Source organism: Pyrus communis, chromosome 7 (assembly GCF_963583255.1).
Source record: "Pyrus communis chromosome 7, drPyrComm1.1, whole genome shotgun sequence".
NCBI classification, from domain to species: domain Eukaryota; kingdom Viridiplantae; phylum Streptophyta; class Magnoliopsida; order Rosales; family Rosaceae; genus Pyrus; species Pyrus communis.
In genome coordinates, this window is record NC_084809.1 from 24,646,139 (window position 1) to 24,669,148 (window position 23,010).

At 36.2% G+C, this 23,010-nt stretch overlaps 1 protein-coding gene across 1 annotated transcript; it reads right to left on the reverse strand.

Annotated features, from left to right (window-relative positions):
• Positions 1-444: 444 nt before the first annotated feature.
• LOC137740716 (early nodulin-like protein 3) lies at positions 445-1,258 on the reverse strand. Its single transcript, XM_068480539.1, has 2 exons — positions 1,078-1,258; positions 445-922 (listed from the first exon to the last, which is right to left on the reverse strand). Exons 1-2 carry the CDS (start codon positions 1,256-1,258, stop codon positions 498-500), a joined length of 606 nt encoding a protein of 201 aa, XP_068336640.1. The 3' UTR covers positions 445-497.
• Between the last annotated feature and the right edge of the window lie 21,752 nt (positions 1,259-23,010).

Here is a 23,010-nt window from a genome sequence, read left to right on the forward strand (position 1 = left end):
CTTATTTTAATAAAAGTGGTGAGAAATTTTATTTTTTAAGTTATTAACTTTTTAGCACACATATCCCACCATTACCGGTCACACTGAAAAATTTCTCCTCTAAAAAGACATAGTTGTCAATGGATTTTCACATTTAAGTGGGGTGGGGAAACAAGAAAAGGGGGTGGGTTTAACACTCCTCATTTTAGTTACATTTTAAAAGTTACGTTATTTCACTAAAGAAAAACAATTTTCTACCTTAAAATGTTTCGATAAATTTGTGATGTTGCTCTCAAAGGAATCCATACTCAAGTAATGATCCGATAGTAGTTTATAGTCATTAACCAGAAATTAAGAGAGAGAGAGAGAGAAAGAGAGAGAGAGAGAGAGAGATTACTGACAGAAATTTTATCCACTGGAATATTAAATTCGAGAGACTTGCAAATACATTTCAAAATCAAACCTGTAAAAAAACATTAACTTGTCCACAAACACAATTAAGCCCTCTAATTTGTTTCTCAAGCCACAAAGTTACCCAGAATGAGAGTACTCACAACAATACTAATTATACATATGAAAACCATTAACGCAACGTCTGATCCTGGTGCAGAATTCTGCTGAGGAGGCTGTACTGGTGCATTTGGTTCCAAATCCGCCGGAGACGGCAGGACAGCAGGCGGATCAGTAATTACTGGTGATGGAGAAGGAGAATCGGTATGGTGTTGGGTTTTGTTTCTGACGGCCAAAACCACTACTATGAGCTTCAGACCCTTTTGGCAATTTTCAGCATTGCCGCTGATGAAGAAAAATGGCCCCGATCGGTTGAACTTGAAGACTGAGTCCCCATCTGTTAAACACTGTTTTGGGTTTTTTGTGTTGCATGAGTTGTAATCCTCTTTTGCTACCACCAACACAGAATTTGACCCTTTTTTGTACTTGAAAACTGCAAATATGCATTCACCACAACGACAAAAGAAAACAAGCTCAATTATATATATGGTGTGTGTGTGTGTGTGTGTGTGTGTATTATTATTTTATATATATGTGCGTATTCTTACGTAAATCCATGATAAAATTATAAGGGAGAAAGGGACTCACAAAGTGTATCATTGACCTGAAACCTATGCCTTTCCGCCCAGTGATTGAAGCTCTCGGAGGGGTTTAAAACCCAACCATCTTTGCCACCCACAGGGAACTTGTAAGCTTGAGAAGAGTTACTTGCCAATGCCGCCACCAAAATAACGAGAAAAATGCTCAAAAATAGTCTCTCAGACCCCATTTTCTGTAGCTGAACAGATGAACAGACTATTTAACTGAACTCAAAAAAGCCCTCCAGAAAAATACAGCCTATACTATAACTAGAGAGAGATAGAGATGGGATTGGTGAGAACTGAATACTGTTGGGTATTGCTAATATGTGATAGCATATATAGAGAGACTGAGGAGGATGTGACCGTTGCCGAGCATGCAAAAATGGTGAAGGGATTACATGATACGTGTTATAAATTCTGCCGCCAGCCGTTTCAACCAGCTTTTTGTAACCTCTCCTCTCAGGGTCTACACATGGCGACATGCAAGAGATCCAACGGTCATCAAAAGTTTTAGAATTCATTGTCCTTGAAAGGCTTGTTTTCTTGATTCTTGATTGCTTCGTTTTCTGTTTTCTTTTTTCTTTTTTCTTTTTTCTTTTTTTTTTTTTTTTCAAATCGGCTCAATTTCAAGTTTTAACGTTTGATAAACCAAAGATTATGGCGCTTAATTACTTTTAAATTTGTGATTAATTGTCGCTATATTACGAGGTCAAAGCTACTGGGAAATGCATTAAAATTTATGATTTAATACCATAAGTCGGCTACAGCCAATTATTGATAGCAATTTCTATAAAAAAAAATTCGAATTTTTTATGGTTTGTTCGAAACAACGAAACCCGGGGTTGTTAATTTGGGTTAATGTTTGAGCAAATCATAATTAGGTATTTAATTCGTTATTTAAAAGTTGAAATGAGACATTCATCATAAGTAAAAAAGAATTGATCGAAACTGTAATGCTATGCTAGTAGAAAATTCTATCTCCTTAAAGAAATAAGGAATTACCATTTTTTTTATTATGATATATTTACACTAAAGGGTAGATAAATAAATTGGTAGTAAACTCGCCATTCACTAGAGTTGTAGATAAGATCAGGGTCGCCTTTATAGCTAGAGTAGGCGACCACCTAGGGCCCTTACTCAGAGGAGCCCATATATATATATATATTACAAACTTTATGTCTATTCAAATGAAAAAAGTAGACTTTGAGTCTTTGTGTTGAATATAACAGGCCATTGGGTTGGGCTCTTAACTCAACATTTGTAAGATTTATTTGTTTTATAAAATTAATGGAATAAAAATAGCAAACCTGATTGAGGGGAAAAAATTATTTATAAAGCTAAGAATCTTGAGAGAAACTTCATTGAATTAAGGAATCAATTGGGCAATGGAAATTGAACTATATAAGATAAATGGATGGTTGTTTGCGGAATGCAAAGGTTGTTTATAGAATTTTTTTTAACTATACCAGTTACAGTTGCCCTTGAGAAAGAAGTTTTTCAAAATTAAAGATCAAATTTTATCTTCGATAAATTATGTCACAAGAAAGATTGAATGAGTTTGCTATTTTATCAATCGAAAATGAATTGGTTGAAAAGTTGTATTATATAAACATAATTAGTACATTTGCGTCAAAAAACGCGAGATGTGTAGTATTTAGGTAATGTTTATATATCTTTCTCATTTTGATATTAATTTTTAATGATATTTGATGTAAAAATAAATTTCTCATGTATTTAGCAAAATCCTTTTTATGCATATCAATGTACAAATGGTCGGGGACTAGAGAACTCTAGGACTCCACTTCGAAGGCTCACTTAAGGCCCCCAAATTCTTAAAGTCGACCCTGCATAAGACGTATCACTTACAAGTAAAGCGAAATATCACCAAATCATACATAGTATTAAGTGACAATACATTAGTGTCCATACAAGTTTTCATACAAGATCATTGATGAAAACATATGCATGCGTCAAAATATGCCTACTCTATATTTTAAATACTGCAAATGGTGCTTTACTGCAGTGACTGAAATGATCATGCTTATGCACTATGGAGAATGTTCGACTCCTATTGATTTCTCACTCTTAAGAACTATCTATCTAACCGATTAACGATATCACTCTACTTAAAATATTGTTAAAATTACACAAAAATGTTGCTAAAAATAGCATACAAACAAAAACTTAATGGACAAAGCCCTTAGTGTGTGCTCTAGGGCTGCGAGAGATGGGATAATGAGTTAGGATTAGTTATAAGACGTCTGAGTAGGATTAGCTAGAATAGGTTCACCATCCAGTGTTTGATTCTTTCGAATAACCAAAAAACGCCAGTTGCCAACGAGTGGCCGAAGTAGCGCCAACAATTCGTGTAGAGTGCAGTGTACACTATCAAAGTGTTTCACGAATTTTTGTTTTATTAGCACCTCACATAATGTTGAATACACTTCACATTAAAATTTAATATTAACTGACTTACATTCCCTAATATGCAAACCAAATGATGTGTTACCAATAGGAAATAAGCACGTTAATCAACACTTAAGTAATAATTCAATCATCAAAGTCCACATCATTTGGTTTACAAAATTTGATTTATAAATTTGGTCTCCCTAACATTGCCCTTTATCTTCTTCAACTCTGTCATTCTTCATTGTAGAACAAACCCTAACTAATAAAACTAAAAACACATTGAAAATTATTTTTGCGAATGGAACATAAAATCTATGTTTTAGAAGCTCCACATGGGGTAAGACTTTGCACTTTTCATTGTTTTAGTGATTTTAATGACGTCAGCATGCCTATGGCTGCATAATACAATGTTAACTATTCAACAATGTGTGGAAGAAGAAGAAGAATAATAATTATGGCTGGTTCTTGCTGGAAAAGGGGTGGGCCCAAGAAAATATTTTAAGATCTTAGAGTGTGGTGTACGCAGAAAATGAGTGTATGTTGAGAGTGTGGAGTATAGGTGTATTATGGATAAATATTTAAGGTGTATTCCTCGGATAAATTATTAAAAAAACAAATACAAGGTGCATACGTGTATTCATCGATATGTGAAGTAGTAAAACAACCTATGGACGATAAGCACAACAATGATGATGCGCAATATGAGAGATGGCAATTATCGGTTGTTAATTAGTTTCACGAGCCTATAAATTTGGAGTGTGTGTGTGTGTGTGTGTGTGTGTGTGTGTGTGTTGCAGAATGGTTTGAACCAATCTTAAAGACTTCAAGTATATACAATTAACATTTTTAATGGAGTAAGAATCGGGCGCATCACACTGCAGGTGTCACACCAAAGCATAAAACAAGCTTATAACTAGATCAGTTGAACAGATTAATTACAACTCTATCTAGTTAAGGCATAAATCGCTACACTAACTGTACTCACCAAGGCTTCGTCATCCATTGCCATCCCCCTACCAACTATTTTGTTAGTTTCTCCCGATTCATATCTCTCATATGTGGTCATGACGAATAATATCATTATAATTTCAGTAATTATTCTCCTTGTCATGACCTTGGCAATGGTGGTGGAGTCAACACAATACTCGAGCATGAGTCGTAACGCCGGTGAAGTAGAAGTAGCTTCACCACCGGATAGGTGTGATGGATTGTCGGGTGAGGACTGCCAGAACATTAAGGAAGAGGAGGAGGACGAGGAGGAGGAGGGTGAGGAGGACACAGAAGAAGCTGAAACCACAAGATGCATAAGCTATGGAGCCCTAGAGAGGGATAAAGTTCCATGCGATCGACGAGGTAGTTCTTATTATAATTGTGGTACATCTGGACAGGTCAATCCTTACCATCGTGGCTGCAGTGTCATTACATATTGTGCAAGGGAGGGATGAACTTCAAGCATCATCATCGATTAAGATTTAAGGTGGTACCGATTTCAGTTTGAGTACTGGCTGGTTATGATTTAAGGCCCACATACATATATTACTAGGATCCAAGTTATTTTGTCAGACATTGGTTGAATTGTTTAGTAGCTTAGTCTGAGAACAAATTTCTCTGATTTTCTGTGATATGTGTTACATTCTCTCTCATCTCTTTGGTGGTTGTTCGGAGGTGGTGGGAGGGCTGGGAATTGTGTTGTGTATTTGTTTTTTTGTTAGTAACTGGTTAACTATTTGATATAACAACTGCAACATTATTTTCCACGGCACACGAAATACGCCATGAAAATTTAAGATCTGGGGCTTCTTTGGTTTTGAGATATCAGGTTTAGGGGTCTCCAAACTGAAGGTCATTTTCAAAATCTGTATGGACCAATGGACTCTCAACGCAAATATTCCTGCTTCAGAAAGAAAGAAAAAAACCTTAATAAAAGATGTTTATGATTATTTTTCAAGCCGAGTTTGAACTTCCACGTATCCATTTAGATAGACGGTTCGTAATGTTTTTACCAAATTCGTTCATCTGTTCATATATAGTTCTATGACTAAATGATTTCATATCTTTTTTTTTTTTTTTTGTAGAGATTATGAACTACTTATCTATTTGTTATAGTTGATGATTGACTAAACGACCTTGATTGTTTTGCAGAAACGATTTTTAAAGAGTGATTTATAATATTAGTAGTTCCGATTATAGCACTAAATTCCAAAACTAGTCACGAAATATTTTGTGGAAGAACTCCTATACGTTCTCTGAACAGCCAAGTAAATTCCATAAAATATGCAAGGTGTTAGTCGGGTGGCGGGCTAGCGCCTAGCGCCTAGGCGGCCTGGTCGGATTTAGGTAAATTTCTTGTATATCTTGTAAATATGTGCATATTGACACTTACAAAAAATTATACTTGTATGAAATTGTTGACCCTAAAAACTACCAAGACTACGTGACGCGTAGGCCGAGTAATTAATAAGCTAACTATGTCCTTCAATTGTATGTGAGGCGTGCCAACTCGTCGGCCGAGCTCGGCCGATGAGTAAAATGTGTTGATGTTGCGTTGAGCACGCTGCTAACTTCTTGATCTTGCGACTGTGGTCAAGGAAGGAACACGCCTTGGCCTTCGGGTTCTAGAGCCTGAAGACAAGGCTGCTAGTTTTGTGAAGTTCAATATCAAATTCGACTTTCAATGTGCCGAATGTAGTAACCTGTAACACCTCACTTCGCCAACATGGCTAATGAGATGACCTCTGCCAATAAGGATTCAAAAATCCTTCTCGATCGAGACTTGGATAGATAACCAGTTGGCCTCGACGTAGTGCTGTTTATCCAAACTGAAGGTGCTCCGAGAACAGTTGATTCTACGGCAACAGTGCTGTTTATCCAAACTGAATGTGTGTTGGCGGAAAAAGAAAATAAAAAAAATCTTAAGATGTTTGAGAGGATTGTGCAGGGCAATTTGTGTATTGAATTTGAGAGGCTCTTCTCGTTGCCACTGCCTCTGTATTTATAGGGACGCGCTGACTTAGTCCTTGAATATTGCACAGGATTTTTGGCGTGGATCAGACTCAACCAAATGCATGGAGTTATCATGCAATTATCCAACCAATTTAAAATCTCCATCATTATCTCTTTTTCTCCTTATTTTGTCCATCATTATCCAAGTATTTGATGATCTCCTTGTGCTAGAAATAAGGCATGCAAATAATTAGCATGCAAGTTTATCTCTTAGCCATGCATTTCAAACCGAAGCATCATGGCAATCCACTCATCTTTCCACCAAATATGACCAGGTGCAATCATGCAAGATAAAAAAGTTCAAACTTGATCCCATCTTTCCCATCCTTTCAAAGCCCACGAGTTTCAATTTGATGCAATTTGTCCGACTAGATTCTTGGCATCCTGCCAGGGATATTCGGGGGTGCTCTTTATTCCACCATCACTTTATAATTTTATCCATGCATGCACAATAACCTTCAGCCGTCTAAGTGAACTCCAAATTCATTTATTTATTAATTATCATCATACTTTAAATGGATAATAATCAATTTGCAACATACCACTTGAATCTGTCAGTCAACCAAACTGATCACACCCACACATTCACAGGCCAAACATACAAAATCAACTTGAATTGTGCTACCGTGTTTCCAGCTTGGAGATACATATCTCATCTTAATTATCATTAAAAGATAATTATAATAAAAATCATAATATTATCCTTCAATAATAACAAAACGATCTTCACTCTTCGATCCAACGGTTGAGAGCTATGCTTACTCAACGGCCTTGGTTGCACGGGCCGATAATGTAATTTTGGGTCCAAACAGAAATCTATGGATAAGATAATAAAAGAATGATAAGATGCAAAAAGAGTATTCAACAAGTCCAAAATTTAAAAACACATTAAGCATATGTGCCATATAACCATAGTGAGGAGTATTGTAGGATGACACATGTACAACAAGTTCACAATTTAAAACAACATAAAATGGAAAATAGGAGGAAAATAAGGAAATTTAGGAATGTAAAAATACTTATCTTTAGCATCCCGGAATTTAAGTTGATACACAACACACCTATTTTATAAAATTAACAAAATTTCAAGGTATAATTAGAACTTAGACTATAAACAAATTTCACTAAAAAAAAAAAAAAAAAAAAAATCACCCAGCCGCCTAGCTTGCCTAGAGCTACCTCAATTTTTCTAGCCGTTTTGCACAAAATCGCCTCGTTTCCAAGGTGCCTAGCGCCTAGGCGGCTGCCTAGGGTGTTTTTTAAAATCCTGCTGATAACCCACTTCCCCATTTTGCGGTAGCATAATTGTTTAAACTTTAAAGCCATTTTGAGTTGGCTTCGTTGAAATGATGAGGAATGTTGCCATTTTTTTTTTTTTTTGAGAAAATGTATGATGTTCATTAATGATACGAACACATACAATCAATGAGGATAGTATGTATGTGGGCCTCGATACAAATCTTGTCGGGGATTTCAACCCGGTCGAAAGGAAAAAGAGTGTCCTGCACCAAACAAATTAGGAATTACTATCCTAAAAAAGAAGATCCACAATTACATCAGGAAGTTCTTCAAACCAAAGAATAGGATTATCAGTACTCGGACTCATTCGTGCTAATCTGTGTGCCATTTTATTTGTCTCCCTTTTGCTAAAACCAATTTTTCATTGGGACAATGGCCGAATCATTGAGCAAGTATCATTTAGAATATTTCCAAATGGCGAGTAATCCTCTTGACTATCCTGTTGAAGAGTTGCCAACACAAGTAACGCATCCCCTTCGAAAACCAAGGCTTGTAATTGCTTCTCCTTGACCAACCAAACAGCATCCCTAGCTACCATAGTCTCGGCCAGCAAAGGGGAAGGAATAGTAGCATGCCTCTTTGCCAAGGCCGCCATAAAATTACCCCTATCGTTTTGAATCACCACCCCAATGCCACTAATACTTCTATGTTCATCCTAAGCCACATCAAAATTACATTTGGACCATCCTTCTTCCGGCTTTGTCCATTTTTGAGAAACTTTACAGTTGCATTTTTCATTTTTCCCATGCCAATGTTGGAATTCTTTCATCCAACTAATTGCCCGACAAATTAGTTCTGTCAATTCGAATGTCTTTCCTTGCCACAAAGAAGAGTTCCTTTCTTTCCACACTCCAAAGAAGAACAAGGAATGTTGGCACTTTTAGCATATTCACGGAGATAATATTTGAGTACTCACTAGTGAATACTTATTTTTGAATTTTGTCCAGTGATACTATAATACAGATACTAAATATGTTATTTAATCTTTCTTGAGCTTTAAAAACAAGAAACACATTACATTGACTAAATTAAAAAATAAGTATATAAAATACTCACTAGTAAGTACCAAAATAATATCCCATTAACAATACCCATTATGCATTGTCTAGTAGGAACATTTTTGCTTACCACACTAAACTTTGGTGTATGCTTATTATACACCTAATCATCTGGCACGCGTTATTTCATTAAACCTTGGCTAATTTTTTTTCAAAATTAAAAAAAGTAACATTTAATGTTAAAGTTAATTAGAATTAGGTGAAAGGACACATGACAAATGATTAGGTGTATAGTAAGTGTACACTATAGTTATGATGGTGCAAAATGCACCCTTGTCTGGCTACTAACTTCACAATTTTAAGTTTTATTTAATTTAAATTATCAATTTACATGTTGTCATTTGGGATTTCCTTAAAATCTCTTCTTTAATCAAAAGAAGTTGGGCAAGTGCTAATAACCTTATGAGGTTTTATTTATGGACCTAAATACAATCAAAATCATAGTTTTCAGGGTAATTAGCTAAAATGATGTATTTGTTGAAATAATCGAAATTAAATATTATTGAGATATTAAAAATATATCGACAACATATTAATCATATATTGACGACAACATGTTAAAAATAATTATTTCAGCAATTGAATGTCAAAAATGAATCAATTAAGCTAATTTCCCTAATTTTAAACTCAAGGCACCACTCAAGATCAAATAATAAATTGATAAGTTTAGGCTTATGTAAACACTATGTTTTTAGTAGACCAATATAGAAAAATCTTTTATTATTTTTTATCACCAATCTAGTTAAATACCATCAAAGACTATTGTCGGTGGCTTATAGTAACAATGATTTTATTAGGGTCTAGTAACAACTCGTTTGGTGGGTATGATGAGATTGGGTCCTAAGGATATAATTGGATTGGCAAAGACAGGTAACACATGACTTGTAACCCATGTATAAGAATAAATTAGATAAACCACTTTGTTGTGGATTAATAACCTATCATGACCAGTCTTGTTCATTTCACATTTTGACATAACAAATAAATGATTGACTCAAGTCCATTTTAATTGGTCACAACCTATCTCAACCAGCCCAAATAAACCCTCCTAGTACAACTTTGAACGATGGATTTTCAAATTCTAAGGATGGTGATGGCAGCCATGAAAGGGAATGATGTTGATTACTCGTTATTGGGACCTGTCATAAATGACCTTCAACATTTGCCCAAGTTATTCACAAAGGCGCAAATCGCACACACGTTTCGTGAAAGTAACACAGCAGCCCATCGACTTGCTCGCATAGGAGTCATCAATGACCAAGAATTTTTGTGGTTTGAGGAGCCTCCTGATGTGAATAGGGATGTATTAATTGACGATTGTTTTTAATTGTTGCATTATTGTTCATTTGAGGATAGGTTTCTTTGTTGTGCAGGACACTCTTTTTTTTCTTCGACCGGGTTGAAATCTCTAACAAGATTTTTATTGAGGCTCTTCATGCACACTATCCTCAGTTTGTTCGTAGTCTGATTTGCTTATTGAATATCGTACTTTTAAAAAAAGGATGTGACGTCAAGCTAGTAAAAATTAGATTATAAATTATTGATCGAATGAATTGGAAAATTCTCATATTAGCACTACAAAGACATAAGCGAAGGATTTTCAAATGACTACATAGAAAGTGTCATTTACAAATCCCAGATACAATTTTACATGCCTTTGCATTGCTTATATGGGAATTTTATAGAGGTTTTTTGAACTTTATTCCTTGAAGGAGACTGAAATTTAATTAAAACTTGGTGTTAGATAAAAGATTGATTCTAGTCCTTTGATGTCTGCTATTATTCATATTTGTATTCTAATTTTGTTTCAATTTTTAATGTATATTTTATTCAATGTTGTTTGGGCCCAAAATAACACTTTGGGCCGAGCCTAGAGTTGCTCTCGGTCTAATAAGGAGTATCGAGAATATTTTCTGCCATAGGCCGAGCCTAGTAGAGTTCGGTCGAGTTCTATCAGAATGTGATTTCTGCCTGAATAAAGGTGAAATGGTCGAATCATAATACAATAGGGATTCTTCATATGCTAAATGCTTCTGAATCAGAAAAATGCCGAAAGTCAAGGGTTAAATCTGAATGATTAAAGAGCTTGGTTCAAAATCCTATAGGAGTTAGGATTGGTCGAGGCCAGATCAGATTGGGATGAAGAATTCTAAGGGAAATTTTTTTTTCCTAACTAAGAACATGTGAGAAAATTTGAACACATAGGCAAACTATTAACACTTTAAAGTAGGCATGCATTCAAAAACAATTCTAAAACCCATGACTTTCAAAGCCTAGTGAATGGTGAAACACAAGACTCTTTAACAACATTAAAGAGAAGAAAGGTTTTTGAGATTCATTACCCTTGAAGCTCATCCTTATTTACATAAGGGATTCACCCAACTAAAGGGCCTTCAAGTCACCTCCTAGCTCCTTGAATCTTCCTTGTGATTTTTTTACCTTTTGAATCTCATTTGCTCCTTGAGGATGTGAGGAAAAGAACTCCAAAAGAACCAAAGGTCTGGTACCTCTAACTCTCCACACCAAAGATGTAGTGTGAAAAGAAGATGGATGACTTAGAGAGACTTTTGATGCTAGTGAAGGTCTCCCTAAGTGGCCAGCCTCTATAGAGAAAAAGAGAGAAAGAGTTTCTCTTCTTTGCCTCAAGAAAACCCTAGTGAGAGAATGTCTATAAAGTTGCCTTTATACCTCTTCACACGTGAGTGGCAAACTTGCAATTAAGCCAAGTTTTCTTCCACTCACCCTATGGCCAGTTTTGACTTAGTTATTGAGCTAATTTCCATTTAGTTTGAGTTGTCATTCAACCTAAACTCAATGAGCCTTGAGGACCAAAAACACATTTTGGGCCCCGAAACCCAAAACCAACTTAAAAGCCCAATATGAACCTTTCGTAAGATTAATTAAGTAATTGCCCATCCAATTAAACTATTTAATTTCCTATCCATCTCATTTATATTTCTTCACTTTCATCCTTACTCAGTGTACGATCCATTAGGTTCCAATTAACGAGGCAGTGGGCGATTGTTACTCTTAACAATCGATTGTGAATTGAAACTACATTTCAATTCTCCCTTTGATGAAGATTAGTGTTTGCTAATCTTCAGGGCTTCCACAAACCATGAGTGACACCCAACAGTATGTCATGGCTACCCAAGCTCAGTAGAAGTGGTTGGAGAACCTATCCAGTCACAATTACAATGCAATACGATCCTTCTCTAATATAATACTCTTAATCACATTATTTGAGTGATAGTTTGTTTCATGTCTACTATCCAATGTCATACTTCTCTATATGATTCATTTGAATATGATTTGGAACAAACTTCCTAAGTCATATTCATATGCTTTGGCCAAAGACTCCTAAATCATATCTCAGAGTGTTCTCCCTCCACCATGGAAGGTTAGAGATCCCTTGCTATGCATTCATATACCTACATGACTAGATAGCTTGACCCTAACAATGCCATGGACACTCTTGATGGAATGCTTTTGACATGATCAAAGATCAAGGACCTAACCATTAGACATCTATGATGCCTCAGGTCAAATGACTACTTTGCATATTGCAACTTACGAGTTCTTACATGACATGTATGTTCAAACTCTCTTTTGATCGTTGTTCAATGTACTCGATTCCCTTTTGAGCACCTATGTGTTTTTTTCAGTGTCCAACTCTAAATGACTTGAGACTAGTCATACTCACTCTTGAGTTAACATAACACATACTAACTTTAGCAGATTGTCAATGCCCAATTGGCCGTCCTATGGCTAGGAATGTTTTAGGAATGAACATAAGAGAAGGGTCTCGTTAATCTAACTTACTTAAATCACTTCTCTCTTAGATTAAATACATTCCTTGGATTCCCTTATTACTTAAACACATAATACAGTAAATAGTGATAAACAATAAGCTTTGCTCTTTATTAAACATATAATAGTTTAACACAATAAGTATTCCAAAAGCTATTACATCAAATGAGTGGCTTTGTGGGCATACTTCCAACAATCTCCCACTTGCACTCAAAGCCACCTTCCCATGTATCTAATACCCATCTTTTCCATATGGCGGTCAAGTTAGATTTGAGATATTGGCTTCGTCAATGGATCTGCTACATTATCGGCTGAGGCAACCTTGAGGATGTTAACTTTCCCTTTGGCAACATATCTTCTAATGATATTAAAGCGTCTGTCAAAATGCTTGTTCTTTTAATGAGCCCTGGGTTCCTTGGCTTGAGCTATCGCCCCACTTTTATCACAGTACAAAGTTACTGGTGATGTAATGGTTGGAACCACTCCAATTTCAATAACGAACTTCTTCATCCAGAAGGTTTCTTTGACAGCTTCAGCTGCAGCGACATATCCTGCCTCCATTGTGGAATCAGCAATTACATCTTGTTTCTTGCTTATCCAGCTGACAACCTCACCATTCAGAATGAATACATATCTGGAGTTAGAACTCTGTTGCTTTTCTATAAATGAGGAACATGTCCTTAGTTCTTCTTAAGTACTTAAGGATGGTCTTGTCAGCTGCCCAATGTTCTGATCCTGGGTTAGATTAATATCGATTAGTAATGCTCACAACATATATGATATCAGGCCTTGTGCATATCATAGCATACATGAGACTTCCTATGGCGGAAGCATAAGGAATCCTACTCATCTGCCGTATCTCTTCAGGAGTTTTCAGTCCCATGGATTTAGAAAAGTGAATTTCATGTCTCACAAGAAGAAAAACTTTCTTAGATTGTTCCATCTGGAACCTACTTAGCACCTTATCTATGTACATAGATTGGGATAATCCAATTAATTTTCTGGATCTATCACGATAGAGCTTTATCCCCAATACATAAGATGCATCTCCCAAATCTTTCATATGGAAGGTTTTGGACAACCATACTTTTATAAAAGAAAGTAGTGCAGTGTCATTCCCGAATAGTAATATATCATCTACACATAACACTAGAAATACAACTGCATCTCCAACGACCTTTTGATAAACACAATTGTCATCTTCATTTTGAGTAAAACCAAACGATTTGATTTCAGTATCAAAACGAATGTTCCAGCTTCTGGAGTCTTGCTTAAGTCCATAAATGGACCTCTGAAGCTTGCATACCTTAGTCTTTTCAAACTTGGACACGAAATCTTCGTGTTGAGTCATATAGAGCTTTTCCTCTAGGTAGCCGTTCAGAAAGGCTTTCTTCACGTCCATTTGCCATATCTCATAATCATGGTACGCAACCATATCAAGCAAAATTTGAATGGACTTAATCATGGCTACTTAAGAAGGTTTCTTCATAGTTAATCCATTCTTGTTGCATGTAATCCTTGGCTACTAGTCTAGCCTTATAAGTCTCCACGTTCCCATCAGCTCATAACTTCCTCTTGAAGACCCATTTGTTTCCAACAGGTATTATACCTTCTAGAGGGTCTACTAGAGTCCAGACCTGATTTTGATACATGGAATCCATCTCGGATTTCATGGCCTCTTGCCATCTCTTTGAATCAATGTCGGACATTGCTTCAGTGTAGTCTCTAGGGTCCTCCTTTGTGTCATTGTCACCTAGAAGGTGCAATTCCCCAAAGTCATTATCCAAGCCGTACCTCTTAGGTGGCTTGCTAACCCGTTCAAATTTACATGAACTAGGGGTTCAGGAACAGGGTTGTCAACTTATCGAGTGCTTGTTTGTGGTTCATCATTAATCTCATTAATTTTCATTGTTTTACTTGTAGTTCATTTGAGAACAAATCCGTCCTCTAGAAATTTAGCAGTTCTGGCGACAAAGACTTTCTAGTCGTTAGGATGGTAAAACTCATATCCCATAGTTTCTCTAGGATATCCCACAAAATAGCATCTAACTGATCTCGTTTCAACCTTAGTGGCTTCAAGCTTCTTGACATATGCTTCTTAACCCCAAATCTTAATATGATTAAGACTTGGCTTTCTGCCATGCCATATCTCATAGGGCGTTTGTGAAACTGACTTGCAAGGTACTCTATTAAGCAAGTAAGCTGCTGTATATAGAGCATATCCCCAGAATGTTATTGGTAGATCAGCATAACTCATCATAGAACGAACCATGTTCATCAAGGTTCGATTTCTCCTTTCAGAAACTTCATTAAGTTGTGGAGTTCCCGGTGGAGTCCACTGTGATATTATTCCACAAACTTTGAGATAATCTAGGAACTCGTTACTTAGATACTCTCCCCCTCAATCTGATCTTAGGATCTTTATCTGTTTCCCAGTTTGCTTCTCAACTTCATTCTTGAATTCTTTGAACTTTTCAAAGGATTCTGACTTGTACTTCATAAGATACACATAGACAAACCGAGAGTGATCGTCGGTGAATTTGATATAGTAGGAAAAGCCTCCTCTCGACGTAGTAGACATTGGTCCACATACGTCAGTGTGGATTAACCATAGAATTTCAGTGGCACGCTCTCCCTTCCCAATGATGGAGATTTGGTCATCTTCATTTTCAAGTAACATTCACAAGTACCCATTTGGTCATTACTTAATGGGCGGAAATATCCGTCTTTCGACATTTTGCGAATCTTATCAAGGTTCACATGTCCAAGTTTAAGATGCCACATCTTTTCTTGGTTAACTTCTTCTCTAGCCCTTTTGGGTTTTGAGGTATTCCCGCTTTCAATACAGTGCATTCCACTACTTGTCTCTAGGTGAAAAAGTCCCTCTATCATATTACCATGAGAGATAATACCACCGTTCAAGTAGAAAGTCCAACTCATTTTGTCAAACAACACTGAGTGCCCATCTCGTAAAAGCATAGAGATGGAAATCAAATTCTTTATACATGAAGGAAAATATAAACAATTTTTAAGTTCCAATACTTCCCTAGAGGGTACTTTAAGCATGTAGGTGCCTACTGCTTTTGCAGAGATCTTAGTGTCGTTCCCAACTTGCATAATTGTCTCCCCATTGCGCAGTGTCCTGCTCCCTGTTAGTCCCTGCAACGTATTACATATATGTTGACTAGCTCCTAAATCAAATATCCAGGAATTAGAGCTTACTATAAAAGCACTTTCTATGACAGAAATAGTCCCTTCAAAAGTTCGTGTCATAAGGCTCGCAATGTGCACCTTGTATTTCTTCTTCCAACGTTCATCCTTTCCACAATGAAAGCATGTTCCTTTGGATTTTCTTGCCTTCTTCTTATGCAACATTTTCCTTATGATTGCATTCTCACTCCCACTGTCCTTTTTGAAACCTTGTTCAAACTTACAGCACATGTCAATCATCTCAGAAAGAGTACGATCGAATCTATTCACTTTATAGTTTACTATAAACTTAGTGAAATCATCTGAGAGAGATGCAAGGAAAAAGTCTTGGGCCATTTTCCCATCAATGGAAGTTCCTAAACTTTCAAGATCTTGAAAGATCCTTTCATCTTTTGTCCATATTTTTGGACCGATGTCCCCTTTGCCATTTTGGCATTCAATAGACTACAAACATTTGAGAATCGTACATTACTTGTCTCAATGTCATGCATCTTATGCAAACTATAAACCATGGCACAAGAAGTGTCCATGTGCTCATGTAGCTTCTTAAGCTCCTCACTAATTGAAGTGAGGATTAAGCATTTGGCTTGTAAGTCATCATCATAGTGTCTTGTATAATTTTCACACTCTTCCCTTGAAGCTAGTTTTGTAGGAGGTACATGAGGAGGGGATTGCTTGAGCACATACGATATGTCTTTCATCTCTGAGACATTCTCAACGTGACGATACCAAGCAAGGAAATGTTGGCCCCTAAGGCCTTTTTTGTCAAGTATAATGGTAGGTGAAATTTTAGGCATGTCGTTAACTACATAACATAACAGAAATCGTATTAGATTGTTGATTTTAAAACTACTTGATTGGGTCTTAAATCAAATAGTACCACCCACTATTTTTGGCAAATTCCACATCCCTCAATGGAATCCGAGAGTTATGTTGAACTCTTAACAGGGTATAGGAGGCTCACCATTACCAAGCCTACCTCACAATGATATGATGTTGGTTAGCAACAATAATGATGAGAGAATAATGCTTTAGTCATTTACAACTCTTGTAATTACCCATCTAGTTTAGCCTCTAGAGAATGATGCCTCACAATGATTTGATGTCGGCACCATTGCACTTAGTTAAGTTATCCTCACCATGCTAGTTCGTGTAAGGGTTCAAGCATAGCCTCACAATGATATGATGTTGGCCATCCTCGTTGCCTACCTCACCACATCATGTATGTACATATGGGTTCCTCCTGAATGTAAGCACATACTTTGAACTTCCCCATGATAGGGTGAAGCCGATGTATGAGTCATAAACGATTGGAGCCCACCACGGTGGAAGGCCTATGAAGAGATGTTCAAAGCATCTCTCGCTTATCAACTTAATATTCATTTTGTTGAGGGAGTAGTGATGGCCTACAACAATTTCATTTTAATCTTATTAAAAGAACTTGGGCCTATCACAACAATTAGTCCAAGTTTATATGAATTAGTAGTACATAATACTCCCACTATGTCGATGAAACAAGCGAGACTATATGGAACTACTAACGAATGCATTGCATCCTCATATGGACTATATAGTCATTTTAGGTCTTAGGATGATTATGAACCGTTTGATTTGATCCAACACGAGCTTTGTGTTGGACCTTGGGTCTAAGGTAGGTAGTTATTGATTTTAGTTACGGGTTTAATCTAATTAAACCTTTATTTCTTATTAGGCGTTGAACCCAACTATTCCAATTTGCATGCAAATAAACAAAAAGGAATACTTGAAATAAAGAGAAGGGCTTATGCCCTTTTACAACACATTTGATGGACTTATGCCCATTTACAACACATTTAAACTAATCAAATTACATTCAAATCTAAACTACTTAACCCAAACATTTATAATGTAAAGCGGCCAATCACATAGCCCAATTATCAAGGCCTTTGGTTCATAATCACCCTTTTCTTAATCAATCACATTAACTAAGAAAGCAACTTAAACAATTGGTTTTCAGATTCATAGAATTGATTTAAATGGAACTAAATGAAATGAAAATCCAATTCTCATTAAAGAGACAAAACCATTTTGTTCTCATCATATTTTGGGCTGAAAAAACAATGACCTCAACTATTGGGCCACAAAGCAAAATACAAAATTTTTGGGGTCACTTTGTAAAAACACAAGAGTCCACAACTTCATGTAATTACAACTAGAACCTAAAATTTTCAACCATTACATAAACTTCATTAAAGGAGCAAAACAATTTGTCCTTTAGTGATTTTGGGTCTTTACGTAAAAACGTAAACTTTTGGGTCAAAGTGCAAATACACAAAAGTATCAAAACTTTATGTAATTGCATAAAAAAACCCAAAAGTACCCCCACTAAGGGGTGGCCGGTTTTGGTAGTGCAAAAAGGGGTTTTGGTTTTTGGTGAAAATTCAAAATTTTAATGTGTGCTGAAAAAGTGAAAGGTATGGGTTGAATAGTTGATTGGCATATTTGAAAAGGTTGATTGGTATGGGTTGTAAGAAAAACAATAAAGACACAAATCATCCATCACCAATCAATAACAAACCAAAACTTTATGAAAAACAACAAACACATTGAATCAAAACACCAAAACTTTTTGTTCTTGATAAGAACAACAAGAACATTGAAGAACACACATGAAAACTCATAAGAGCTCCATGAATGTTTTCACTCAATAAAACTCAAATTTTCACTACTCAAAAGAGGGTTAACATTCTAGGGTACTTAGGGGTTCCAAAAGTCACTTTAAAACATTTTTAATAAGACAAACATGAACCAAAAAATCCACCCTTTGGATTTGGCCGAATTTCCCCCATACATGGCACCAAATTTTAGTTCCAGTATGCATGCTTAAACGAACTACATCTACAACATTTGAGATGCTAAATTTTCAAGCAAAATTTATATTCAAAAAGTAAGAACAAAGCTTGTAACATATACAACATTTAAATCAAAAACCATGAAAACACAAAACCCAAAAGGATTCACCACACACTAGACCTAGGCTCTGATACCACTTGATGGAAAAAATTTGTCTTAGCTAAGAACATGTGAGAACATCTGAACACATAGGCAAACTATTAACAATTTAAAGTAGGCATGCATTCAAAAACAATTCTAAAACCCATGACTTTCAAAGCCTTGTGAATGGTGAAACACAAGACTCTTTAACAAAATTAAAGAGAAGAAAGATTTTTGAGATTTCCTTTGCTCCTTGAGGATGTGAAGAAAGGAACTCCAAAAGCACCAAAGGTTTGGTACCTCTAAGTCTCCACAACAAAGATGTAGTGTGAAGAGAAGATGGATGACTTAGAGAGACTTTTGATGCTAGTGAAAGTCTCCATAAGTGGCTAGCCTCTATAGAGAAAAAGAGAGAAAGTGTTTCTCTTCTTTGCCTCAAGAAAACCCTAGTGAGAGAATGTCTATAAAGTTGCCTTTATACCTCCTCACATGTGAGTGGCAAACTTGCAATTAAGCCAAGTTTGAATCCACTCACCCTATGGCCAGTTTTGACTTAGTTATTGGGCTAATTTCCATTTAGTTTTAGTTGTCATACAACCAAAACTCAATGAGACTTGAGTACCAAAATACCCCTTTTGGGCCCTGAAACCCAAAACCTACTTAAAAGCCCAATACGAACCTTTTGTAAGATTAATTAATCTTGACCATTCTCAATTAAAGTATTTAATTGCTTATCCATCTCATTTATATTTCTTCACTTTCATCCTTACTTGGTGTACGATCCATTAGGTTCCAATTAACGAGGTAGTGGGCGATTGTTACTCTTTACGATCGATTGTGAATTGAAACTAAATTTCAATTCTCCCTTTGATGAAGATTAGTGTTTGCTACTATTCAGGGCTTCCACAAACCATGAATGACACCTAGCAGTATGTCATGGCTACCCAAGCTAAGTAGAAGTGGTTGGAGAACCAATCCAGTTACAATTACAATGCAATACGGTCCTTCTCTAATACAATACTCTTAATCACATTGTTTGAGTGATAGTTTGTTTCATGTCTACTATCCAATGTGATACTTCTCTATATGATTCATTTGAATATGATTTGGAACAAACTTCTTAAGTCATATTCATATGCTTTGGCCAAAGACTCCCGAATCATATCTCATAGTATTCTCCCTCCACCATGGAAGGTTAGAGATCCTTTGTTGTGCATTCATATACCTACATGACTAGATAGCTCGACCCCAACAATGCCGTGGACACTCTTGAAGGAATGCCTTTGACATGATCAAAGATCAAGGACCTAACCATTAGACATCTATGATGCCTCATATCAAAGGACTACTTTGCATATTGCAACCTACGAGTTCTTACATGATATATACGTTCGAACTCTCTTTTGATCGTTGTTTAATGTACTCGATTACCTTTTGAGCACCTATGTGTTTGTTTCAGTGTCCAACTCTAAATGACTTGAGACTAGTCATACTCACGCTTGAGTTAACATAACAGATACTAACTTAGCTAATTGTCAATGCCCAATTGGCAATCCTATGGCTAGGAACGTTTTAGGAATGAACATAAGAGAAAGGTCTCGTTAATCTAACTTACTTAGATCACTTCTCTCTTAGATTAAATACATTCCTTGGATTCCCTTATTGCTTAAACACATAATACAATAAATAGTGATTAACAATAAACTTTGCCCTTTATTAAACATATAATAGTTTAACACAATAAGTATTCCAAAAGCTATTACATCAAATGAGTGGCTTTGTGAGCATACTTCCAACAAATTCCAGTCCGAGTAAAATTCTAGTTCGGTTAGTGGGGAAATCACTACTATAAATAGTGAAGGGGGTGCATCATTCAAGGCCTCTCCAATTCAACACACAACTGCCCTGCGAAAACAACCTCTCAAACACCTTGAGATTTTTATTTTCCTTTTTCCCGCCAACACATTTTCAGTTTGGATAAACAACATTATGGAGGCAACTGGCAACATCTTAAGTTTGGATAACCAGCACTGAAGCCGTAGAATCTGCCGACCAAGGAGCACTTTCAGTTTGGATAAATAACACTGCTTCGAGACCGATTGGTTATTTATCCAAGTCTCTGTCAACGAGGATTTTCGAGTCCTTGTTGGAAGAGGTCATCTCATCAGCATTCTCGGCAGAATGAAGTGTTACTAGGCTCGGCACATTGAAAGCCAAGTTTATTTTAGGATTGGATATTCGCAAGTACATTTTAAAGTTTGGCATTCAGACAACCGAACCACATTTACAATCAAGACACTTATCACTTTCGAGTATTTGTGTCCGTATAGTCTGGTACCAATTCAACGTACTTATATTTGCACAAATGTCAAGAGTTAAGCCAACATGGTGTATCTGATACATACATTAGTAACACAATTTCTTGATTGTTGTAAAGTGGTATGCCTAGTTGCAGTTTAGTTGCAAAAAGTCAACAAATGTCAAGATTTAAGTGGTCGAATACACTATTAACGTGGTGTATCTGATACACACAACTCATTGTGGAAATGGCTCATCTGAGATCCAGCAGAAACGTATATTGAATGACTTTTTAGTTAAAAAAGACATCCACTACTAGCACTAGCTAGCAGGCGACAAAGATTCAACTATTATAAGATATCATACAAAATAATGATGATTATTAATTCAGATTAGTTGATGTAGCTTTTGTTGTATTAGGTAGAATCCTGTTCTTTTTCCTTGCATTGGAACTCCATGTGCATAAAGAACTGTAGTTCCAGGGCTGTATAAGGTAAAATACAACGAGGGTCGATCTAGAGTCTCTTGCCGCTGAGCGGATGTTGATGGTTCACGATTAGAGTTAATACTATGTTTTATATGCATAATTCGTATTTAGAATTCGAGGAATTGAGAGAACTAAGAATCAAATTAATTCTTAATGAAGTTGTTTACTAAACTTTTTGAAGTCAAAAGCAAAAACGAGATGGTTACAATATGAGTTTTTTTTAGAATCAAGTATGCTTAATTCAAAGAGAAGCCTCAGAAACACTTGAGACCCATAAAATCAAACAACAAAGTATTACACTAACTGCTATCCCATCCACGTACACAAACTACTAGCATTATGTCCTAAAAACACGATAACATCAGCTGTGAAGTTTGTTTTTCTAGACATGATTCCGCACAACTAACTCAAAAGAAGTAATTTGATGTCCTCAGTTATTATTCTGATCCTCTTTCTAATTTATTCACTGGTACTCAACGTCCAAGTAGTTGCTGATGGTTGTTGGGATAAGGAAATTCTGCAGGGTCTTCTTCCCATGCATATTGTCAAAAAAAGGGGGAGGGGGAATAAACCACCACCCTACATCCTGGACACTAGCCTAAAACTGGGAATATGGGATGTTGTCTTTCAAAAACCGTTGACAACAAAACTAGTCCATAATGTAGCACCGCACTCTGTCATGTACTCTGAGGAATTCTTATCAAAATACTTTTGCACCCAGAATTTCGTGCTTATGATTAGAATCGTTAATATTATAAACTATTATATAAAAATTAAAATATAAAAAAAATGAAATTATTTAGTCATCTGGCGATACAAATTCATGTGGTCAAAATCAATAATAGTTTATGAATTGTTTATCTATTTGTTATTTTTATTTAATTAAGTGAGCTTATTTTTAAACACTGTTCTAAAAATCCCCGCCTAGCACCGCCTAGGCCCCGCCTAGACGCTAGGCGCCTGGTCACCGCCCTGATTAATGCCTAGGCGTTTGAAAATTAAGAAAGGGCCCACAGACATACTGAGGCGCCCGCCTAGGCACCCGCCCAGACCCGCCTAGGCATCGACTCACTTAGGCAGAAGATAGATAACTTTCATTTTGCATTTTATTTTTTTTCAATAAATTGTAAGAGACTTGTCGAATACTTAAATGAGCACACATTATATGCTTATTCCCCATGTTTTCATTATGTTCCAATACTTCATATTATGTGTCATTCTATTTTGTAGTTTATGATAAAATTATATATATATTAAGTATAAACATACACTTATTTACATGAAATATAATGGAATTAGTTAAATCCACCTAGTCCGCCTAGGCGCTAGGCCCTAGCTCGCCGCCTGACTAGCGCCTAGCGTTTTTTAGAACCTTGTTTTTGAATAATTTTTC

Excerpts from the sequence above, each read along its gene's own strand:
- LOC137740716 (XM_068480539.1), bottom strand. The coding sequence starts at position 1,258 with ATGGGGTCTGAGAGACTATTTTTGAGCATTTTTCTCGTTATTTTGGTG. Across the intron at positions 923-1,077 it reads TCAGGTCAATGATACACTTT|TTTTCAAGTACAAAAAAGGG; the intron begins GTGAGTCCCTTT and ends GCATATTTGCAG.